This window comes from Phocoena sinus, chromosome 2 (assembly GCF_008692025.1).
Source record: "Phocoena sinus isolate mPhoSin1 chromosome 2, mPhoSin1.pri, whole genome shotgun sequence".
Lineage (NCBI taxonomy): Eukaryota > Metazoa > Chordata > Mammalia > Artiodactyla > Phocoenidae > Phocoena > Phocoena sinus.
This window is the reverse complement of record NC_045764.1, coordinates 155,845,335-155,870,188: the sequence shown is the minus strand read 5'-3', so window position 1 is coordinate 155,870,188 and position 24,854 is coordinate 155,845,335. Positions and strand designations below refer to the sequence as shown.

The 24,854-nt window shown below is 35.7% G+C and overlaps 1 protein-coding gene across 2 annotated transcripts in view; it reads left to right on the top strand.

Moving 5' to 3' along the window:
- The window catches only part of CEP128 (centrosomal protein 128), a 436,342-nt gene that overhangs the window by 181,040 nt on the left and 230,448 nt on the right, over positions 1 to 24,854 (top strand). For both annotated transcript variants that reach the window (XM_032624894.1, XM_032624895.1), the window contains 3 exons: positions 2,994 to 3,170; positions 7,892 to 7,951; positions 22,934 to 23,126. In XM_032624894.1, coding sequence (XP_032480785.1) covers positions 2,994 to 3,170; positions 7,892 to 7,951; positions 22,934 to 23,126 — 430 coding nt within the window. The remainder of the gene's footprint in view (positions 1 to 2,993; positions 3,171 to 7,891; positions 7,952 to 22,933; positions 23,127 to 24,854) is intronic.

Sequence of the window (24,854 nt, the reverse complement as noted above, 5' to 3'; positions counted from 1 at the left end):
AAATAGTCTCTGAAATACCACGTCTTACTTCTGGTTCTCTTGAAATATGATAGCGTTTTGTTAATGTTGCTGTAGAGTTACTGCTCCCTCTGATTTCACTAGAAGACCAGGGAATAGCCATAATAGTGCCTAAATATTATCATCTGCTTTTATTAATCTATATGCCCCCAATGAGATGGTTGATTGAATTAATGTCAGCCAGTTTAACTTCCTCCCATAGAGTTAGCTGTGCTTGCTCCATTGGTAGAGCTATTTCTGAAACATGAAAGTGGGAGAAACAGCTAATTCTTTGGGTGCCATAATTAGTGTTTAAATTGATATTCTCAAGCCAGAAATTTCAAGGAGAAATTTGTTGGCTCTGTGAGAGCAAAAGCCTTATCTATCTCATTTACTCTATCCCTAGCATCCAGAAGAGTGTACTGCCATAGTAGGCCTTCCATAAAAATTTGTAGAATGAGTGAAGAAATCAAATTACAGTTGCTTAGGTACAGAATGGAAGAGCTTATTTAACTCTTAGATTTAGGGTCTTGAAGGACATGCAGAAAGGATGGAGGACCAGTATGATGCAGTGTCTGAAACCGAGTTAAATAAAAGAACCTGGACCTTTGCCTGGAACATCAGAAGATTCAGTAGGGGTGGAGGATTCATTTATTTACTTTAATTTTTGAGTATAGCACTTAGACTAATGGAAGGATTTTGCAGCTTTGTCAATTACTCTTTTCCTTGAAACTTGAGTTGGTCGTGTAGGTAGGGGTTGGATGACGATCTGTCAGAAATGTCAAAGAAGGAGATCCTGAAAGAACAGATAGTTGAACCCACTGCTCTCTAAGGTTTATGTGAGTTTATAGCTCTGTGAGTTTCACTTCAAAGGGAGACTGGACATGGTATGCTGTCTCACAGAGGATAGTGAAGTGGATAATGAAATTTTCAGTCTTTGTTAAAGTGATTTCAGCATTCTTAAGAACATCAAAATGTAGAAATAGTTTTGTCTTCTTTTTAATGAGGGAAGTAACAGAGAGCACAGAAAAGTGACAGTGGAAAAAGAAAGATGGCTGTGAGGGAAGAGAGAAAAGAAAGATCAATTAGAACATCCTCGTGAATTGTGTGGATTTCGAATATGAACAGTTGTCCCATAAGTATGTCAGCAACCCCTGATAGAGTGTTTTCTTTATTAATATTACATCAGCGAGAACACTGCAGGCCTATGTTTGTTTGGAGGCCTATGTTTGTATAGAGGAAACCTAGCACACTTCAGTGGCCTTTGAGTATATAGATCTGCATGGTAGTTGATGAAATGATCTTTACAGTATTGAATTTGTCTGCAAAAAATGTTTAAATCATGTATTTAGCAAAGTGGAGGAGTTTAAAGATGACTATAATCACGTTTTGTGGTCTCCTGAAATTATCAGTTTATTAAGGCAGACAGGTGCAAGACCAAATAATTATCGTATAGCTTAGTACATTTTTAAAAAAACTACATGATACATAATATACTGTGGAAACATTCTGCATTGGGAGATCAGGAAAGAAAGGAGACTGGGTCTTGAAGGATAAACTTTGAAGGATAAGATGTATATAGGTGGGTAGGTACGTAACAACAATACCTACATTCTGATCCATGTAGCAGTTATGGTTCTCACTGTAAGCTAACGTGGTTAATTGAGTGGTATTCTAGTGTGTGCATTTGTCTCTTGTGAGCTTAATGTACTCTACTGCTGAAACATGACTCAACTTGGAGTACCAAAAAGAAAAGAAGATCCAGCTCCTAGGTTTACAAAGCTGAGCTCCAGATGGGGATGATGTACTCATGAAGGTAAATGCTGTCTCATGACTGCCAGTTCCATTTTGAAATAGTGCAATTTCAGAGTGAGTTGTTCAGATGAGATGCGGGCGGAGGAGACATGTGTAGACCTACTTGAGAGCTGAAAGTAGTTAAAGTATGAGAGAGTGGAAAGGAGGGAGATGAGGCTGGAGAGAACGGCTGAAGACAGGTTGTGAAAGGACTCTGTTCTTTTGCGCAGAGGGTGTTTCTTTCATTTTTTAAAGTAAGTTGAATTGCAAGGAAATATCATGTATGATTATTCTGCTCGAATGCCATTCCACTTTTCATGATTACTTTTCATTGAAAAATTCTTTGTTATTTTAAATTCAAGCTGGTTTGTTGGCCGTATCATCTTCCTTCTTGTGTGGTATTTACTAGGGTAGGTAGAGATGATTAGGCTACTATGTAATGACTGAAGGCATAACTAGCCAGCCATCATGACTTTTTGGTCCACTGTTTATACTTAGAATTCTAGTGATTCTGTTATTTTCCTCCAAGCCTTGTGTAATACCACTTGAATTTCTCTAATAAATTTTCAATTAAATTGTGTAATCATAATGATTGAGAATTGTTTTGTCTAGGGGGGCCCCTAAGTCCTTGTAATCTCTTAAAGCAGCGGTCCCCAACCTTTTTGGCACCAGGGACCGTTTTCGTGCAAGATGTGGGGCAGGGGGAATGGTTCTGGCGGTAATGTGAGCAAAGGGGAGCGGCACTTGAAGCTTTGCTCACTCGCCCGCCGCTCACCTCCTGCTGTGCGGCCCGGTTTCTAACAGGCCGCGGACCGGTAACCGCCTGGGGGTTGGGGACCCCTGTCTTAAAGGGTTCTTTAGAAACCCCTTTTCATTAAGTATATTTGCTTACTTGAAAAGTACCTCCATCTTCTATCAAATTTTCATGACTCAAAGCATTTATGCAGTGTAACTGCATTTGAAAACATAGACATTTTAAAAAACTGTTTTAATGAGGTAAAGGTAGTAGTAACTCTTTCTTTTTCTCCTGAAATGAAGAAGCACTGTCTTATTTGACATTTTGCCTTTTCTAGCGTTTTACTAATATTTATTGAAAGCTGTTTTCTAATACGCTTCTTTGAGTTGGTTGTACAGATACTACACGTGTTTCTTGTCTCCACTTAATAATTAACTTCTGTTTTTATTTCTTATCAATGCCTTAGGAAAAACATATAAACAATGAAGAAGAGCACTCAAGGAGGATGGAAGAGGCCAGATTGCAGCTCAAGGATCAACTTCTTTGTCTGGAGACTGAACAGGAATCCATTCTTGGTGTGATAGGAAAGGAAATTGATGCAGCTTGTAAAACCTTCTCCAGGGACTCAATGGAGAAATTGAAAGTAATTATGAGTTCTCATTGTGCCTTTCAGTTAGTTTCCTAATATATAATTATAAGAAGATTTTAATGCATGGTTACGTGGTAGTCACATTTTTATTCCAGAGAGTTTTATGAAACAAAATAATATCTTGCATTTTTTAGAATGAGCTATTTTATCTATTGTACATTCATGGTAAGAGATAGTATGCTTTTATTCCACTGAACTGCCTGTATCTCATTCTGTAAAAGAAAATGTCTTACAAGGGAAGCAGCAGTTCTGACTAAAACAAAATCCTTCGAGTGAAGAAGCCTGGATTTTGAATTTTTTATTATCACTGGTTATTTTTGTTGTTGTTAGTATATTACTGGCTAACATCTTTTGAGTACTAATTATATTACAGATACCGTGTAAGTAAGTACCGGTGTATGCATTCTCTCCCTTAATTGCTGAAACCACTCTATCCTTTAGGTACTCAGATTAAATCCATTTTAGAAAAGAGAAAACAAGGCTTGGAAGGGTTAGTAACTTGCCCCTGGCCACGTATCTAGTCAAAAGCTAGAACTAGGACTTCAAACCTCGGGTGTCCAACTGTGGAGCTTAAACAAGTAACCACTATGCTATTTGCCTTCCCTATTTAAAAAAATTACATTTACTTTCATTTTCCTATCTTTAAAATGGCTTATTGCTACTCAATATGTAGTCCTAGTGAAATGATAAATAAAAACATGTTAATCATGGATGTTCTTAATTCCTTGAAGGTAAGCGCCTCTTCTGACTCTAGGTTCTAGTACTGCTGTGTTACATACAAAGAGCATTGCAGTGCTTTAATATGGTATAACCAGAGTACATTATAATTTAGCCCATCATTTACCCCGTATTTATTTCATTTGATGATATGACAGCACTCGAATTATGATATTATGCATAAAGGTTTTTTTAAACCTCTTCAGATGTTTCTTCTTATTATTTTGTCATTCATCTTTTTTCTCATGTAAAATATTCTTCCCTTGGACTTTCCTGGTGGCACAGTGGTTAAGAATCCGCCTGCCAGTGCAGGGGATGCGGGTTTGAGCCCTGGTTCGGGAAGATCCCACATGCCGCGGAGCAGCTAAGCCCATGTGCCACAACTACTGAGCCTGTGCTCTAGAGCCTGCGAGACACAACTACTGAAGCCTGCGTGCCTAGAGAACATGCTCTGCAATAAGAGAAGCCACCACAGTGAGAAGCCCATGCACCGCAACGAAGAGTAGCCCTGGCTCGCCGCAACTAGATAAAGCCTGCGCACAGCAACGAAGATCTAATGCAGCCAAAATTAAATAAATAAATTAATTAAAAAAAAAAATACTCTTCCCTAAACTACTTTCCCCTCTTTCTTCCTGCTGTTCCTCTCTTCCTGCCCATCTTTTTTTTTTTTTTCCTTAAGTAATGTTTTAAAGAAAATCAAATGATAATTCTACACTTGTGCCTTAGGATTCAACTTTAAAAGAAATATTTCAGCTGGTAGAATTTGGTGGAGTTGATGGAATTTCTACAATATATATTTTTATATACATTTTTTAAAAGGCTCAGACGTCAGTTTGAGAGGACTCTGAGCCAAGTACGAGAAGTAATTGGCTTTAGGGGAAAACCAACTTTCAGTCCTGTTATAATGCTGGTTTATTCTTTTCCCTGTCGAATGATGCTTTATTTGGGACTTGTCTTGTTTACATATATTTAAAGCCTTGAAATCCTAATTTTATCACAAAGATGCACAGATTAACAATGCACTATTTATTCTGTATTTAAGAATTTGTGTCAGGATGGCTTGTTTTCAGTCAAGTAGTGATGTAAAAATGGAAACATTTGGATTGTGTTATAAGATATATAAACCTTGTTATGGCCAATTACAGGCTAAAACATAGTGTGCAGATAGCAGATGGCTTAAATATTTTATTTCTTTATGAGGTTCAAATTATCCTTCCAATATTCTGAAAAGTACCCTATTCTTTAATAGGCTTTCAAGAATGCAGTGACTGTGGTAATAGGTCTTTACACCTCTTCCCCTAGAGAAAGACTAATTCAATCTTAGTGATGGGTGGAAAGTAAATCTAAAAGAATGGAAATTCTATTAAGATTTTTTTTTAAGAATTCTTTTTTTTTCATTGTGGGTCTCTTTCCATTAATAACTTCTGTTGTTTCATTCCTATAAAATTGAAAAAAAAAAAAAAGAGGAATACTCAAGAACATAACACTTGCTCTCACCTCACAGAAACCACCAAGGTGTTTGTTAAAATAAAATTGATTCTTTGCCTTATAGTTCAGAAATATAGGGGAGATCGGTGGTCCTTGTAAAATGTTTTCAAAAATGGAATAATTCCAATTATTCCTGGTCATTTGTTCATTTTTGAAATATTGCTCATGAAATTTTCAGCCATTTTATGTAGAAAGTGACTGTCTATGGAATGGATTGCATAATAGATATGCAGCAAATGAGTCTGAGAAAAGTCTTTGGGAATATTGACATTATTTCTAATTATATTTTCTTTTTTCAGTGCCATATTTATTATTCCACATTAGTAAGTGCATGCAGTGATTGAAAACCTATGGTTAGACACTTAATAAACCACCACTATTATGAAGCAATTAGAAAAGTGTCTGAATTAAAGATACAACATTTTCATTGACCAATCTTTGATAATTCCAGAGCTTTTCCCCTAACACTTGGTTTTAGCATTTATTTGTGGAGCATGAAGAGGATAGGCTTTGGACCAAGACAGATGTGGGTTCAGATTGTTAATATATGACCTTGGATGAGTTATGTAATCTCTATTCTAAGAATTCATGTCCCATTTATAAGTTGGGTTATTATGAAGATGAAGTAAAAATAGATATAGAAGGTGCACATCATAGTGTGAAGTATCTTGCACTTAGTAGATACTCAACTAATGATAGCTGTCCTTATTATGTAGAGCTTTTTTTGTAGTATACTCATATTACCATGTATATGGCTTCTGTTTCTCTAATCTTTTTATGACAAATACCTGTTACAGAGCTCGTCATAATAGACTTTGAAGTGCATTTATTTATTTATTTTTGTGGTACACGGGTCTCTCACTGTTGTGGCCTCTCCCGTTGCGGAGCACAGGCTCCGGACGCGGAGGCTTAGCGGCCATGGCTCACGGGCCCAGCCGCTTCACGGCATGTGGGATCCTCCCGAACCGGGGCACGAACCCGTATCTCCTGCATCGACAGGCAGACTCTCAAAGACTGTGCCACCAGGGAAGCCCTGAAGTGTATTTATTGATGCTTATATCTTGATACGCAGTTAGTAGTGATAATGGTGTTCTGTATGCCTGACACTGTGCTAACACCCATTTTATTTAATTTATACCTTGGCCTGAGGAGGTAGTTTACTCACTTTACAGATGGTAACCTACAGCTTAGAGGAATTAAGTCACACCACTTATAAGTGATCAAGTGACTGTTCTTAAATACTAAACTATATATAAATTTGTAAAGCAAGTCACAAAATATGAACATTGTACTTATCTCAAATTATTTTGGACTTTAATCTTGAGCACTATACCTTAGATCACTGAAGACTTGAGACTATGACATAGATCAATGAAAAAGAATAATAAAAACATCATAATCAATGACAAATTGATGTTTACAAATATTCAACATGGTACAGAGGTAGAAGAGGAAGAAAACACTATGGACTAGAGTGATTAAGGGAAATCTCACTGAAAAGGCGGGCAAGGCACAAGAGTTGAGTGAGATTTAGATAATGAGAAACATGGATGAGGGAAAGGTTGGCTATAAGAATATAATACTCTTGTATATGGCATGTAGTCAGCACTCATTATGCATTCATCATATGTCTAAATGAATTACCTAATGATATTCCTTAGGGGAATGATGTGCACACACATTAAGAAGTATAGAAGTATTTGAGAATAGGAATAGACATCTCTTGCAAAGGGATAGGATATTTTTAAGCAGAAAATTTCTAGGAAAAAGTGATGCAAAAATATCATAGGTAGCACAGAGTTCAAAGAAGGTAGGCATTGAGAAAAACTTGTGTTTAAAATTAGGAAGCCATTGACAACCTTTGAGTGTAGTGTTATCAGTAATAAGGCAGAACCAGAGGACAAGGGATTTTATAAATGAGTTGGTGTGAAGGTAGAATTTTGTTACCATCATGAATTACAAAGCGATGTTGGTATGAAGTCATATTGATTAGGTTCTGTCAGTTCTGCACAACCATTAATGAGACAAAATGGCCCGCATAGTATAAAATTAGAGAAGGAAAAATGAGACAAAGAATTAGGTTTCTATGTAATTACATCTAACTCACTGTGAAATACATTACCTGGGACAAAACTGAGGAAAAGAAACAAACACAAATGAAATAAATTGGTTTAAATGAGGCTGCCTGCCATGCAGAACTCAATGGAATCAGACTCAGTGATTCAAGCAGTAATAGCACTTGAAAGGTGATTCATGTCTCTCTATGTGAGCTAAATATTTACTGTCAATACATACATACATACATACATGGATACATATATACATGCTTACATAAATAGGCATGTTAAATAAATAATGGCTTGGAATTGGTTTCATACTTGGTATGAACTTTCTTCTTTTTAAACCCTTAAGTTTAGACACTAAACTTTTGGATGTAATGGTGAAGAATTTTCATTTATGTAAGTTCACCTCAGAGAAAAATCTAATAGACGATTTCCTCTTTTTTGTAGGTTTTTTCATCTGGTCCTGATATTAATTATGACCCACATCGCTGGTTAGCAGAAAGCAAGGTAATTAATCTTTGAATCCTAAAGTTTTCATAATGTTTATGACATTCAAGCCATCCTATTTGGGCTAGTCATATATTTTGACATATAACTGAGCATATGAAAGCATAATACTTCATTGCTGGGAAAGATATCATTGTAATGCATTCCAGAAACTTCCATGTTCTTTTAGTTTAACATTTAGAAATTAGCTTAAATATATAGGCATGGAATGAGAGAATAAATGACAGTAAGTAAAACTGTTGAAATATCAGAATTAGACTGTCGGAGAGACAAATTCCTCTGCCTTTTCCTTGGGATAGGCCTTGTCTCTGGAGGTGCACAAAGGTCAGGGCAGCTGTAACCAACCTTCATTTACACATATATACTTATATTCTGATTCTTGAGGGTTAGCTCAAAGCCTGCCAAATCTCTTTGTGGCTCAAGCAAATCAGTCATCTCTCTGGGTGTCTTTGTTTTCTCATTTACAAAATGGGAGGGGTAAGCTAAGCTTTGTGTTCTGAAGATAACTTTGCTGCTTCATGATTCTTTGGCATTATGATTTAAATTTAGTGGAAGGTAACCAAAAATAAATCAATTGAACAATTTGCTCATTTTAGCAAAAAAGATTCTTCTACACTGTGAGATAGTTATCAGCTATCTTCATAGATCAAATCAACTTAGAAATTCACTAATTGAAATATATAGAGAGTTATGACCATATAAGATGTTGATACCTGTTTATTCAATTATCAATACTTAAGCACTTGCATTCCTTTTTAGAATAGTTTTTTTCAGCTTTAAATTACTAAAATCTTCCATCCCATTTAAATTCTATAAGAAAACCAACTGTACTATAAACCTCACCAATTGTGGTCCAACTTAGGATTTTATTGCAAGAAAGAAACTTCAAGTTTGTACAATATCCTTATTTAAAAATATGAGCAAAGTGAGGTTTCTGAGAAGGTATGTGACTTTCTCAGTGCCATATAAAGAGTGGGAAAATGTATTACATGCCATGTCAGATTCACAATTAACATTCTTATTATTATGTGTATTACGATTTAAAGTCTTTGTTCATTCAGCCAAGATTTGTTGATTGAGTACTGTTTTGTATACAGACATTGGGGATATTAAGTAAGTGTTAGCAAGCTGTGAAAGTTAATAGGGAAAATGTAGATGTAAACAAATTTTAGAAATCCATAAAGTGTTTTACATTGTTATAGAAATCCATAAAGTGTTTTATATTGTTATAGAAATATGTAAACATTGACAAAGGAACACAGAAGAAGGAAGAACTATGGTGTTCATGTTGGGAGGCTGGGAGGGTATGACACTGCCAGCATGTCACAGAAGGCTTCTGCAGAAATACAATGTTTAAACGTAGTCATACACACAATATGTAGAAGTACTCTAATTGGCTAAGTATAACAGTGGCAGGAAGATGAATATTTGAGTCAACACAGATAAGGCCCTGAGATTTGTGAGTCAGGTACAGGTGGGAGGTGGTGCAAAAACAGAGTTCACTTTTGAAAACCAGATATTCATTAGAGAAGCCTCTTTAAAAAAAAATTCTTAATAAGAAACTAACAGTATTATGATTGAACATTGAAATTTACTCAGCCTTATAAAATTTTCTCTCCTACTTTAAATACAGTGATGCCGTGCATACCTAACCATTTTTGATAGAACCAAATGCAAACTTGTATTTATGCTACCTGTATAGTAAATTTAGAATAGACATGTTTTGCTGTCTCAGAATGTTTTAGATAGAAACTTCTTGTGCATTAATAAAGAATTTCTCTTTTTTTCCCAACTCCACAATTTTGACAGCAGAGCAATGTACTTGGAATTTTCTTTCAAGTTAAAATCTTTATCATTTCTGAACAGAAAGCTTTCACTGCTGTTGTTCAATTAAATTATGAGAGCCAGAGATGACTCTTAATCATAGCTCTTTAATTTGGGAGCGAGTGAGCCGTTTTCCCTTATCATTTAATGGGATTGAACTTCCGATCAGACAAGTTTTAATACTGCATGAGGCAACTGTTCCTCTACAGGGTAAAAGGGTCATGATAAGCAATACTACGCTGACCAACTGACTAAGGAGGAATTGACTCTATTTACTAGAAAAATGGCTTAGGTTATTGATGGGCTACAATACTGTAATTCCCGTGAACTATGACTGGACAGCTCTATAAGTATTGAAGATAAGATCTGACATCAAAGGACAAAAACTACATGGAAAGTAGAATTGCTATTCAGCTAGTCCATGCTGACATCTTGCTGTATTGGAAGGACCTCTGATTGCATTTGGTAATTGTTTTCATAAATCTGCCAAATGAATTTCTTCTTTTAGTGTTAATTGTAGAAGAACTAAGGGACTGGGTGGGAATTGTGTCACTGTTGCTTGGTTGGCATTGGTGACATAACATAAACATGAAGCCCAACTAAGAGTTGGACCAGGTTCATAGATAAAATGACCAATAAAGGGTAAGAATAATACACTGAAGGGAGGAAGAGGGTTGAGGTGGTCGTTAAGTTATGCAAGGAGTTCCCATAGATAAAGGATTTGTGTTTATCATAAATCCTGACAAGGCATGCAGAGGCCAAGTTTTATTCAGTTTAGCAGAGAATTTTCTAAGTAGCTACTATGCCCCAATTTTATATTACATGCTGTGGATATAACGAATGAATTAAAGGAATGATCCTTCCTCTTGAGGAACATGTTTTCCCTAGAAAAGTCGACACTTATGTAGATAATTTCAACATTATATGTAAGAGCTGTAACAGAGGTATGTAAAAACTGTCTTGGAGGCTGATGTCGCAGATAAATCTTGAAGCCAGCCAGGTAAAGAGGAAGGAACATGCATACAGAGTAAACAATTGTAGGAATGGCCTGGAAGAGAAACAGCATGATAAATGCAAAAGAAACCCCAAGTGATTTGGCAGTACTACATACAGTATGGAAATGTGAGTCAGGGAATGTCAGGGATGAGGCTCCAGAAGGAGGGAGAGATTAGATCCATCAAGAAGAGCATTGTATGCCATTTTCAAAGGTTGGGTCAGCTCTGCATTTAGTGGGGAATCATGAAGGAGTTTTGAACAGGAGAGTGAAATGTTCGTGTTCATAGTTTAGAAGCATCACTCTGATAGTGCTGTGAAAGGTAGATTAGAGGTGGGAAGCCCAAAGGCAGGAACACCAGTTAAGAGGTCTTTGAGTGAGACCCAGGACTCTGGTTGAGGTAGGGTGAAAGTTTGAATTTAGGAAATTGTAGAGATTCAGAGGAAGGGACAGACTGAAGAAACATTTTGGTGACAGTATGCAAGTGATGTTTAATGTTATGTCAGAGGCTGATGGAGAAGGAGGTGCCCAGGATTTTCCATTTAAACTAGAAGACTACAGTCAAAGGTTAGTATTGGAATAGACAGACATGCAGGGTCCTAGGTAGGCAAGCTAGCAGAAGTATTGGAAGAGTTTCCACCACAGGGATTGATATCCAGAAAGTTCCATCTGGACAGGAATGGCTAAAGAGAAGCAAGGACAAAGGCATAGAGCAGAGTTTAGCTTCAAATCATGGAGAGAAATGAGAAGTAGCTAAGACACTTGCAGTGAGAAAGTAGGCACAAATCATCAAATCTAGAGCCATCAGGCAGTCACTTTCAGGATGGAACCACAATACTAGCAAGCATCACTCTTGATCCCAGATCTTAACTGATCATTTTATGATAGTGAATAAAAAAGCTGATGTCAACTGCTCTTCAGCACAATGCAGGAGTCTCAGTACTCTTTTGTTTAGAGAGCACATTTAATTCTGGGAGTCTGGTATTAATTATTCTCTTAAGATGCACAAAGGTGTATCTTAGGAGAATTTATATGCTTCTTTGGCTCTGAAGTTCTTTTCCTTCTTGGCCTTTATCCCACTGTATTGAAACTCCCATTTACTCTTCTCCTCTTTCTTTAATCTGTAAGCGTTATGAGGGGTGACCTGTGTCTATCCTGTTCCTATTGCATCTTTAGTGCTTATCACAGGCTTGGCTAAATGCTCAATAAATATTTTTTTTTAGAGAGTAATTAGCCTTGCTGCCTTTTCCTACTCAGGTTACTTCCTCAGCTTAAGTATCACCAATGAATAAATAACAAGCAGATTAGATTTCAGTAAATATGTCAGTTCTCAAATATTGGTTTTCTTTGATCAGTACTGTAAATTTTAAGATTATATAAATAAGAAATATACTTCCAAGTTATTTGGGGATTTTCCTATATTATCCTATTTGGTATCATCCCAAAGAGTCACACTTTTTATAGTATCAGTATAACGTGTTTCACGCGTTGACAAGCATTTGCTTTTCCCTACTGTTTTTGCATTGTAACTGAAGCAGCATTAGAGATTGTGAAGTTTGACTTTCTCATTTTGTAGATGAGAAACGGGTCCTGGGAGTTTTGAGTTTTATCTAAGGACATAAAACTAGTTTCTGAGAAGGGTTTGGGAACCTGGATCTCTGAACTCTGTGCCATTGTTTTTTTCTACTGATTGTGTGACCTACACTTGAATATAAACCTTACATTTATATATTGTCTTTTTAGTGATGTGGATTTTTTAAAGACAGTTATTGTGTGAGAAGTATTAGACCTACTGTATTTAATTCTTGTTGAAGGATGCAAATGACCATCTAGTATTTTATCGTTCCAGTGTAGACATCAAAATGTGATACAAATACTCAGGTATCTTCATTCACGTGGTGGAAATATCCTTACGTAGTATACAGGGAACAAACTCAGCTTAATTGGAGGAAGCATTTTGTATTTTTAAATATGTACTATGATTATGGGTATATTTCTTCCAGATTATTTTCAAACCAAGCAGAAAAGTGGAGAAAGTATAATTGAAAATTATATTCTGAGGTTGATTTAGATTTGAACTTTGCAGTTCTGGTTTAATTCTTGTTTTGGTGATCTAGCACGTTTTAAAGAATTGCCATCCTCTTTATCTCTGGTTCTTACGTAAGCATTTTCTCTCAAAATTGTTTTTAGAGTTTTGGTGAAGGAAGCATAGTAGTTAAAAGCAGCAAAATTATGGTTCCTGATATTATTGCTAACTCTGTCAACTATAATGTTTTATTTGAATTTTCTGTTTTCCTTGGTTTTTAGCTTTGAGTCACTCCTTAGTGACTTTCGGTATATTATTCCAGTGAATCTCATTAGAGGATTCTTACAGATTAAAAAGATCATTTTGATTGTTTTACTAGGTACTTCAAAATATTCCCACCTAGTTGCAAGCTGTCAACTAAGAAGGTAAAAAACTACCTTATTTAGAAATTCTTTCCCTATTTTGGCTTACTTAGCGATACTTGTTGATGTAGTTAAATAAATAAGCCTATTATGTAATCTGTAAGATGCTCTTGTGAGTGGTTAATAGAATGGTGTTTGCACTGTGACTAATAGCCTTGTCAGCAAATTGTTGTTTGGAATTGGTAAAGTTATTCCTATACTGTGTTCCAAGCTGTTTCTCCAAGATACTTAATGAATGATAGATACCGGGTGTTTCTCTAACAGACTCTGATTCTCTTAATTGATTATTGGTGATTAAATTTCCATAAGTTAATTTGTTTCATAGGATTAATAATATATTCTGATACTTATTCAATTCATATCAAGCATCTAACTATAACCTATTTTTAATTTTGTATGGCAATGGAATAAAGGCTCAATAGGAATTGACTGGAGCCATAGGTCATACTGTATTAGTTTGCTAGGGCTGCCATAACAAAACTGGGTAGCTTAAACAATAGGTATTTATTTTCTCACAGCTCTGGAGCCTAGAAGTCAAAGATCACGTTGCCAGGGTTGGTTTCTGGTGAGACTTCTCCTTGCCTTGTAGACGGCCACCTCTCATGTGGGGGCTGGCGGTATGGTTGGAGAAGTTGAAGGTTAGGCGTCAGAGAGTGTCTCTTCTTCTTATGACACTAGCCCTATAGGATTAGGGCCCTACCCTTATGGCCTCATTTAACGTTAATTACTTCCCTAAAGGCCCTGTGTCCAAATTCAGTCACACTGAGAGTTAGGGCTTTAACATATGATTTTGAGAGGGATGTAATTCAGTCCATAACACAGATCAAACCTGATTAATGCTTTGTTGCAAATAATTTTTTGTTATTGTTTTGTTTTTATCAGAACCAGTAGGATTATTGTTATGACAAAACAGAATTGTTTTTTTATTATCATCTCTTAGCAACGGTAGTGAACACGGGCCAAAGACTGGGATGGAATAAGTAGGAAAGCATTATGAAAAATAAATGTGAAGGTATTTTCTAAATTTGCCATTAAATCATTGGGAAAGAACAGATTAAACCAGATGATTGAAGCTGGTGATCCCCAGGGACTCATTTTGTTTGGACCACATGAGTTTAAAAAAATTGATTTGGTAATGAACATTTAAAAAAAATCAATTAAGTGTATTATTGCAACATGAAATTGTTTTCCTTTTGAGATATCAGAGGATCTGATAACACTAGGGTTTCATTCCGTTGTGGTAGAAAACAGAGTTAAGAAGAAGAACCATGGACATGACACCACATTAGATGTGGTGCCCTTCTTGCCCTTCTTTTTTGTGGTTAAATTTTTATATTTGAAATTGATAATGTTCAGATCCTAAATGTGTTACTTTTGACTGTTCATTAAGCTTTCTTAATATAGTTAACTATCATTTGACATAATCACCATCATTTTCTGTTGATTCCCAATATGGAAGAAAAGTATTACTTGATGTTATCTTTAGGCTTGCACATTATTTTTTTTGAAGTCGATTGAAGAGAAGTGGATTTATCTCTTGTATCCATGCGTGGTTCAAAATAGTAAATAGTAACATAGTAGCCTGAATTGAACTTTTCAAGAAAAACAAAAGAGAACATATTTTCTATGTACTTTTACAGATGTTTCCTATCTGGCACCTTTAGCATGTACATTTGATGTCTCTGATGTAAACCAATGAAATTAACTCCTATAATATCTAATAGGGACTTCGTCCTAGAACATGTTGGTCTTCCTGTAAATAAGAGGTTGAATAATCTGACTCCTTTTACTCTTTCCTCACAAGGATTTTTATGGTCAACTGTGAACCTCATACCTTTTATCAATCCATATTTGATTTTTTTAAGTGCATTCCTTCTGGTTAATCTGTTTCAGATTTCATCTTGCATGTATGTATTTCTTCTGTATGTCAAGGTTATTTCATTTACTTGTCTCCAACATACTAATACATCAATTTATATTCTAATACCTAGCCATCTGTGATAATATTAATTATCTGATTTTAGACTAATCCTGAGGGGATTAGCATCTGAAAGCTGCTGTTTAGGACCATGCCTACATGGCATAGAGTTATCAGGGCTTTTGTATGTACATCCTTTCAGCCCTTCTTCTTTGTGATTGTATTTTTTATAATTCAAATTGATAGTGTTCAGGTCCTAAATGTGTTACTTTTGAATATTAATTAAACTTTCTTAATATATTAAAACTAAAAGAACTTTGGATTTTTTCTGTTTTCAAGATACCATTCTCTTTTTCTATTTTATTACTTAGATGCAAGGTGCTATGTCTTTCCAAAAAAAATTAACAGCATCTAATTGTTCACTTAATAACATGTGTCAGGACCTCATGATGTGCAAAACTAGCTGTAATGTGCGTGTGGGTGTGTGTGCGCATGCACGTATGTTGGTTGTTTTGGAAACTCCCTAGGAGATTTTAATCGAAGAATATTATTATAAAATTCTTGAAAAATGTGTTGAGGGTTTATTATATTAAATTCTTTAACATACAAGAATAAAGATGTGTGTATGTGTGAGGTGCCAAATAAACAGCAAAAAGACTTTGTTGAAAATATATCTTTTCCAGAAACTGTACATCTAACCATTCCCTATTTCCTTGCATCATACCAATAATAGTATGATAGTCACCGGGGCTTTTCATTTTATTTATTTTTCTTGAGGAACTGGCAAAGATTGATGAGGTTAATAGAAGGTGTGGTCTACAAATTCAGATTGTAGTTTTAATATAGAAGCAGTGATAGCATAGGCTTTTCCTTATTTTTCCTAGTTAATATCAATTAATAAATTAATGACTTAAGTAGTAATGTTTTAGAATCATTTTCCAACTGACCTGTATCAAACTTACTGAATAATTGTCTAGAATAATTTTTATTATTTAGTGCATTGAATACATTCTCATTTTGATTGTAACTAACAGTACACACACAACTAACTACAGTTAGATTGTAACTAACTGTACACACACACAACCTTAGTTGTGTGTACACACACACAACCTTAGTTAAAGAATTTTTTAAAAAAATGTAATAGCAATAACCTAAAATGTGAGGGGGAAGAGAAGTAAAAGTGTAAAGTTTATGAATTCTATTGAAGTTAAGTTGTTATCAGTTTAAAATAGGGTGATACACATTTAAGATATTTTATGTAAGCCTCATGGTAACCACAAGGGGAAATCCTATAATAATTACATAAAACAACATGATAAAGAAGTCAAAGCCTACTGATACCAGAAGACAACAAAACACACACAAAAAAGACAGCAGGATAAGAATCAAAGAACAAGGAACCTACAGAACATCCAGGAAACAATTAACAAAATGACAATAGCAAGCCCTTACCTATCAATAATTACTTTAAATGTAAATGGATTAAATTCTCTAATTAAAAGACATAGAATAGCCAAATGGATAGGAAAAAACAAGATCCAAAAATATGCTGCCTATTAAAGACTTACTTTAGCCTTAAAGGTACACATAGATTGAAAGTGAAGTGATGGAAAAAGACATTTCAGGCAAATGGTAACCCATCCCCCCCCAAAAGAAAGAGAAAACGAGAAAAGCAAGGGTAGCTCTAGTTATATCAGACAAAATAGACTGTAAACAAAAAATGATAAAAAGAGACAAAGAAGGTCATTATAATGGAATCAATACAAGAAGAGAGAACAATTGTAGATATGTGCCCAATGTTGGAGCACCTAAATATTTAAAGGAAAAACTAACATAGCTAAATGGAGGAATAAACAGTAACAAATATAGCAATATTGAGAATAAAATTTCGATATTTACACTCATCTTTTGTAGGTATAAAGGCATAATCACCATAAACAGTTTGGTGTTCATGCTTTCAGTCCTATTTTGATCTAATGGGCTGAGCTGCAGTTATTTTTGACGAAAATGTATATTTTTAGATGTACCTGTCCCTTCCTTTTGAGTCTTTGACATTGAGGATATCCACCTTGTTGTAGTATTTTCTTCCTTTGGGGTTCTATTGCCCCAGACTCTTGTATTTTCCTCCCGACTTTCTATCTACATCTCCATTTTATTTTGAAATTCTCTTGTGTTTATCTCTTCTAAACCCCCTTCTATTTTCTCTGTAGATATTCTTTATGAGCTATTTTATCTCTTCCTATGCCGTTAACTTCCTTTAGGCTGTTGATTCTTTAGTTTGTATCTCTTGGCCATATCTCTTGAGCTTTAGAGCTATATATATATAATTAGATATCCAATTAGTCATCTATGCTTCTGTATCTTTTGTTCCTAACAACTTCTATATGTTTCATCCTAATGTTAACTTCTTAACCCCTAAATCATTGCTTCTTCTAGGTTTCCTGTTTCAGTTTAAGCTAAAAATTGGCCATCAATACTGATTCCTTTCTCTTCCTTACCCCCCTCACATTTAAGACCAAATACATACATTTTGGCTCAACCCTTACCATTTTCACTTGTTTGGCATATTGTAATAGCCTCCTGACTTCCAGCCTCCGATATTTGCTCCACTCTACATAGAGAGTATGTTTTCTAAAGAGCAGTCCAATTCACATCCTTGTCTCTCATATTGTGGTTAGTTGGGGATGATGGTATATCCCTCACCCTCACCGTGTTTTCTTCCTAAAGGCATTAGTGGAATGTTATAGTAGAAAGTGCTCCTTTAATCTGGCAGAATTGACCATGTTTTCTGTGCTATGGAAGCTTTTTTCTCTTTTTCTATTTGCAATAGTATTTCAAGGTGGATATTGGGAAATGAAGCAGACTTAATTAAATTTCTGTAGTCATAATTGGAAGTTCACATCCTAATTTAAGTTGAGGACTTCCTGTATTTATCTAGTGACATATAGACAAGACAGAGGCCTAAAAATTGTATAGCAAGTACTAAAGCCAGGTCAGCCAGATCTCATCTCTGCAGGGAGGTTTACTTTTAGCTTTGTTGATCTATCCCCTTTTACTTTCCCCTTCCTTCCTTTCTTCCACCCTCCCTCCCTCCCTTCCTTCCTCCCTCCCTCCCTCTCTCTCTTTCTTTTGTTACATAACTGCTAAGTTGAGATATAATTCATGTACCATACATTTGACCTATTTAGAGTTACCATTCAGTAGTTTTTAGTATAGTCACATAGATGTGCAGCCATCACTATGTGAATTTTAGGACATTTTTATCACCCCAAAAAGACAACCTGGACTATTAGCCATCACATCCTTATCTGTCCATCCCACCCTCCCTGTAGCACTAGTCAACAAGTAATCTGCTTTTATCTCTATAGATTTGTCTGTTCTGGACATTTCCTATGAATGGAATCATAAAATATGCAATCCTTTATGATTAACTTCTTTCATTTAGCAGAATATTATCAAGGTTCATCTGTGTTGTAGTAAGTATCATTACTTTACTTCTTCTTGCTAAATAACTGTCCATTGTATGGATATACCACATTCATTTACCAGTTGATGTTCATTTCTATTATTTTTATTTCTTGCCTGTCATGAATAGTGCTGCTATGAACATTTGAGTACAAGTTTTTTGCGTGAATGTGTGTTTTCATTTCTCATAGGTACATACCTAGGAGAGAATTGCTGAGTTATACGGTAATTATGTTTAAGCTTTTGAAGAAAGTCCAGATTGTTTTTCCAAGGTGACTATACCATTGTACATTGCTATTGTCAGTATATGAGAATTTTAATTTCTCTGTATATACACTAACAGTTGTTATCATCTGGTTTTTTTTTGATTATAGCTATGCTGCTGGATGTGAAATGGAATTCTATTGTGGTTTTGATTTGCATTCCCCTGATGGCTAGTGATGTTGAGCATCTTTTCATGTGGTTATTGGCCATTCATATATCTTCTTTGGAGAAATGTCTATTTTGATCTTTTGCTCAATTTGTTATCTTTTAATTTATTATTTGAGTTCTTTACGTATCCTAGATACAAGTCCTTTCTCAGATATGTGATCTATAAGTATTCTCTCCTGTTTAGTAAGTTGTCTTTTCACTTTGTTAATTGTGACCATTGAAGCATAATATTTTACATTTTGATTAAGTTCAGCTTATCAGCTTTTTTCTTTGGTTGCTTGTGCTTTTGGTGTAATGTCTAAGAAATGATTGCCAAACCAAAGTCACAAAGACTTTTCCCTGTTTTCTTCTAGGAGTCTTATATTTTTATTTATTTATTTTTAAATTTTTTATTTAATTATTTATTTTATTTTATTTTGTAGCCATATTTTTAGCAATTACGTTTAGGTCTTTGATCCATTTTGAGTTAATTTTTTTTATGTAGTATGAGGTATGGGTTCAACTCTATTCTTTTACATGTGGTCTTTGATCCATTTTGAGTTAATTTTTTTATGTGGTATGAGGTATGGGTTCAACTTTATTCTTTTATATGTGACTATTCAGTTGTCCCAGCACCACTGGTTGAATAGACTATTCTTTCCTCATCAGATTGTTTTGGCACTCTTGTTGAAAGTCAGTTGACTGTGTATGTATAGTTTTATTTTTGGACTCTCAATTCTATTTCATTGATCTATATGTCTATCCTATGCCAGTACCACACTGTTTTGATTACAGTAGCTCTGTAGTAAGCTTTGAAATGGGTAAGAGTGAGTCCTCCAACTTTGTTCTTATTTTTCCACGCTTTATTTGGCTATTCTGGGTCCCTTGAATGTCCATATGAAATTTAGGATCAGCTTGTCAATTTCTCCAAAAAACCAGCTGGGATTTTGATTGGAATTGCATTGAATCTGTAGGATGTTTGGGGTGTATTTTTGTCTAAACTATATTAAGTCTTCTGATCTTTGTACATGGGATATGGTCCCATTTATTTAGGTATTTAAAAGTTTTTTTACAGTGTTTTGTAGAGTTATTTTTCTTTCAGATATTTTCAGATTGTGTTTTGCAGTTCTTTTTAAAGGTGTATTATTAAGTATATTATCCTTTTGATGCTATTGTACATGCAGTTGACTTTTAACTTTATTTTTGGATTGATCATTCAAGTATATAGAGATACAATTGATTTATGTATATTGACCTTATATACTACAACATTGCTGAACTATTTTATTCTAATGTTTTTAGTGAAATCATTAGGATTTTCTTATACAGGGGCATGTTATCTGCAAAAAAGATGCAAATATGTTTACTTCTTTTTTTTAATGTGGATATATTTTGTTACATTTTCTTGCAAAATTTACCTGCCATGACTTCCTAATACAGTGTTGAATAGAAGTGGTGAGAGCAGATATTCTTTTCTTGTTTCTGATCTTAGGGAGAAAGCATTGTCTTTTTCCATTAAGTATGATAGTAGTTGTGGGGTTTTTATAAATGTCTTTTATCAGGTTGAGAAAGTTCCCTTCTATTCCTAGTTTGTTGAGTGTCTCCATCGTGAATGGGTGTTGAATTTCATCATATGATTTCTCTGCACCTTTTGATATGATCATGTGGCTTTATGTCCCTAATTCTTACTAATATGGCATATTACATTAATTAATTTTCAGATATTAGTGCAGCCTTGCATTCTTGGGATAAATCCCACTTGATTATGCTGTAAAAACCTTTTTGTATGTTTCTGGATTCTGGTTGCTAGTATTTTGTTAAAGATTTTAAAAAATATCTATTCATAAGTTATATTCATAACTGAAGCCTTGTAAACAATCTGGGGAAATTACAGTTGAGACTTCAGTGTTCTTAGCTTGCTTTGTCTGCAGTAGAGTGACCACCCTATTAGTGGAGAGTTGGTGGAGGAGGGAGTTCCCAATATTTCTGTTGCAGTTACCAAGAATTTAGCTTGTGCAAATCAGAGCTGTGAAGATGAAAACTCCTAGTGGTCTGCCCTTCCTGTGAAACACCTACTATTATGATGTTTCTTCTCACAACATTTTTGACTCCAGAAGTTTGAGTTTTCCACATCAAGTAATTTTTCAATTTTTTGCATTCACCAACTGGGTGCCCTACAACCTAATTACAGCTCTGACACTAACTACCCAGAGTTAGTGCAGATCCTGCAGTTTAAGGTCTCAGTCCCACAAGACTCCCCCTCCCCCACCTTCAGATGCCAGTCACAGGTATTGAGTCCCTAGGTTGCCTACACTTCTATCTGAGCTGGCTTCAAATTGGGGTTCCCATAGTTCATTAATTTGCTATAATGGCTCACAGATTTCAGGGAAATACTTGACTTACTATTATTACTTTATTATAAAGGATGCATATGAACAGCCATATGAAGAGGTATATAGGGCAAGGTCCCAAAGGGTCCTTAGTACTGGAGCTTCTGTCTCTGGAATTTTGGGTGTATCACCCTTTTGGCATGTGGATGTATTCACCAACCTGGAAGCTCATCGTATCTCATTGTTCAGGAGTCTTTATAGAGTTTAATCTTCAGTCCTCCCCTGCCTGTCCCCCATCCCCCTTCTTAGAGGTTGATGAGTAGGATTGTAAGTTTCAACTCTCTAATGATCAGCCCCTTATGGAGGCTATCTGGGGGCCCCACCCTACGCCACCTCATTAACATAAGCTCTGGTCTGATCAAAAGTGCTTTGTTATTAATAAATCATGCCTTTATAAGCATGATTTCCATTTTTCTTCACCCAACATATTATACATTTGTTACCTTACAATATAAGTGTATAATTTATCCATAATTTGACTAATGACAGTATTTTGTTCTATGTCACCATCTGTTAGACCTTCTGACCAAAGGAACTGCCTTTTTCTTCATTTCTGGGGATGTTCGAAAGCTGATGTATGTGGGGAGACCCCAGTCTAAGGGCCATATCCCAGTTCTGCTTCATCGTAGGCTAATTCTATCACAGCTACTTTTAATATACTGGGGCATGTCCTAAGAACCTTCTAGACTTCTAGAGGCCTAGAATATTCTTGCTTATGGATTCATGCTATTCAGGGAAATTGTCCCTTTGCTTAATCTCATTTTCCCTTCTAGTTCATGACTTCCCCTATTTTGCTTCTTTGAGGTGAAGACTGTTTAGATTATTTAAAATCAACTAGAAATTGGATGATAGTCTCACTTGGGAAGGTCCTAAGACCCGACTGAAATTCTGTTCTATTGAAGGTGGAAGAAAGATTTCTTTTCTCATCCCTGTTTTAAATATCTAAGTATTAGAGTTGGTGAGGTTAGAGTCCATGGAAAAGAGAGTTGCTTTGATTGAATTTCCTAGTTTTAAATGGGACAAATGCAGACTTTATCTGCCTCATGCCATACAGAATCTCTCTCTCTACCTGATTAGCTAGACCCTTGGGGATATGCATTTTTAGAAACAAAACTAGGAATTTTATCTTATTTTTTAATCTCTAAAATTCCCTTCATAACCAGTTTCTAGGTCTATTATGGGGTGTTTTGGATCTTCAAATGCTTGTACCAGACTGCTTTATATATCAAATTAGGGGGTTAATTGTATTACACCTGGAAGTTTAGGAGGCCAAACTTTTCTGTAGTACTGCCTTTCCAAAGATGATAGAGTATACCAAATATTTTATAAAAATCCAAGGAAATCATTTCTGCACAAACTTTTAACTGATATAAACCATTATGCAAATTAAAACATTATGGGTATTTTAAAATTTTGCTTAAATTTGTTAGTTATTGTCTAAATGCAGATTATCATGACTTTCTCATGTTTTGGAATGCTACTGTTTTCTAGATTTTTAAAAAAATTAGATGTAACTGTCATATTTTTAGACTAAACTTCAATGGCTCTGTGAGGAACTGAGAGAGAGAGAAAACAGAGAGAAAAGTCTACGGCACCAGCTGATGTTGTGCAGACAACAACTCGGGAACATGACTGAAAACAAGGAGGCTGAGCTTCAGTGTCTCTTTGAACAGATAGAAAGACAGGAGCAGCTTCTGGAAGAAATACATCGGGAGAAGAGAGGTGTGTTAACTGCTCTTACTCTTTTATTTTTCTTTGTTTATATTTGTGGAATCTTATGTTTGGGAAAAAAATTCTGTTTCTCTTGGCTCTGGTTTGAACTACAGAATTTCCAAATTTGTCTCCTTTCCTTGTCTCTTGTCTCCTTATCTTCATTTCTGGGTCTAGAAGAGAAAACTGTTTCTCCTTGAGAATTTCTCCTTCAGCTACTGTATCCCTCCTGTGTACATAGATAGCATTTGTGTCTGTTGTCCATTTGCAAGTGCTAATTTGCTAAGACATGCTTGTTCTTCCCTGGTAAAATGCCAAAATTTATATTTTACTTCAGTAAAATACCCATTAATTCATTCAACAGATATTTACTTTGTGTCTATTTTGTCTTTGGTACTATTATAGGTGCTAAGGATATTATCAGTAAATGAGAAAAAAAATCCTACTCTTCCTTTTTTTTTTTTTGGCTGCGTTGGGTGGCCTTCATTGCTGCGTGTGGGCTTTCTCCAGTTGCGGCGAACGAGGGCTACTCTTCGTTGTGGTGCGTGGGCTTCTCATTGCGAGGGCTTCTATTATTGCGGAGCACGGGCTCTAGGCGTGCAGGCTTCAGTTGTAGCATGCGGGCCCTAGACCACGTGGGCTTCAGTAGTTGTGGTGCACGCACTTCAGTAGTTGTGGCGTGTGGACTCAGTAGCTGTGGCTCGCAGGCTCTAGAGCACAGGCTCAGTAGTTGTGACTCACGGGGTTAGTTGCTCCATGGCATGTGGGATATTCCTGGACCAGGGGTTGAACCTGTGTCGCCTGCATTGGCAGGCAGATTCTTAACCACTGCACCACCAGGAAAGTCCCAAAAATCCTACTCTTGTTTACCTTACATTATATTGAGTGGGGTGACAAAATAAATGTGATAAATAAGTAAATTATGTAATATATGAGGTTATAAGCACGTTGTTGAAAGCAGTAGAGCAAGGGAAGGAGAGTTTGGGAGAGCACGGCACAGGGTTTAATATGTAGGCAATACTTAACTTTAAAAGTTAGACAAGAGTCATGGAAAATTACCTTTCTGTTTGGTTCTACTAGGGATGGATATAATGGGAAGAAGAAAAATAGCATCAGTTATAGGAATCCTATGTGTATCTTATGTTGTGTTGGCCTTAGGCTTTTTTTTAATATATAAATTTATTTATTTATGTATTTATTTTGGCTGTGTTGGGTCTTCATTGCTGCACACAGGCTTTCTCTAGTTGTGGTGAGCAGGGGCTACTCATTGTTGTGGTGCATGGGCTTCTCATTGCGGTGACTTCTTTTGTTGTGGCCACAGGCTTTAGGGCGTGCAGGCTTCAGTAGTTGCAGCATGCGGGCTCAGTAGTTGTGGCTTGTGGGCTCTAGAGCACAGGTTCAGTAGCTGTGGCTCACAGACTTTGTTGCTCTGCAGCATGTGGGATATTCCCGGACCAGGGATTGAACTCGTGTCCCCTGCGTTGGCAGGTGGATTCTTAACCACTGTGCCACCAGGGAAATCCAAGGCTTTTTCTCTTGCTAAACTTTATTAAGAACCAGAAAGAGGAGTCAAATAGTGTCCCACTAAGAAAAACTAAACATTAACATATGATAATTCTTTTTAAAATAATTTTTTTGTTTTTTATTTTAGTGATCAGGATTATTCTCTCTACACATACCACTTAAAAATTGATTATTACTGTCCTGCAGTGATTCTCAAATTTTGGTATCAGAATCACT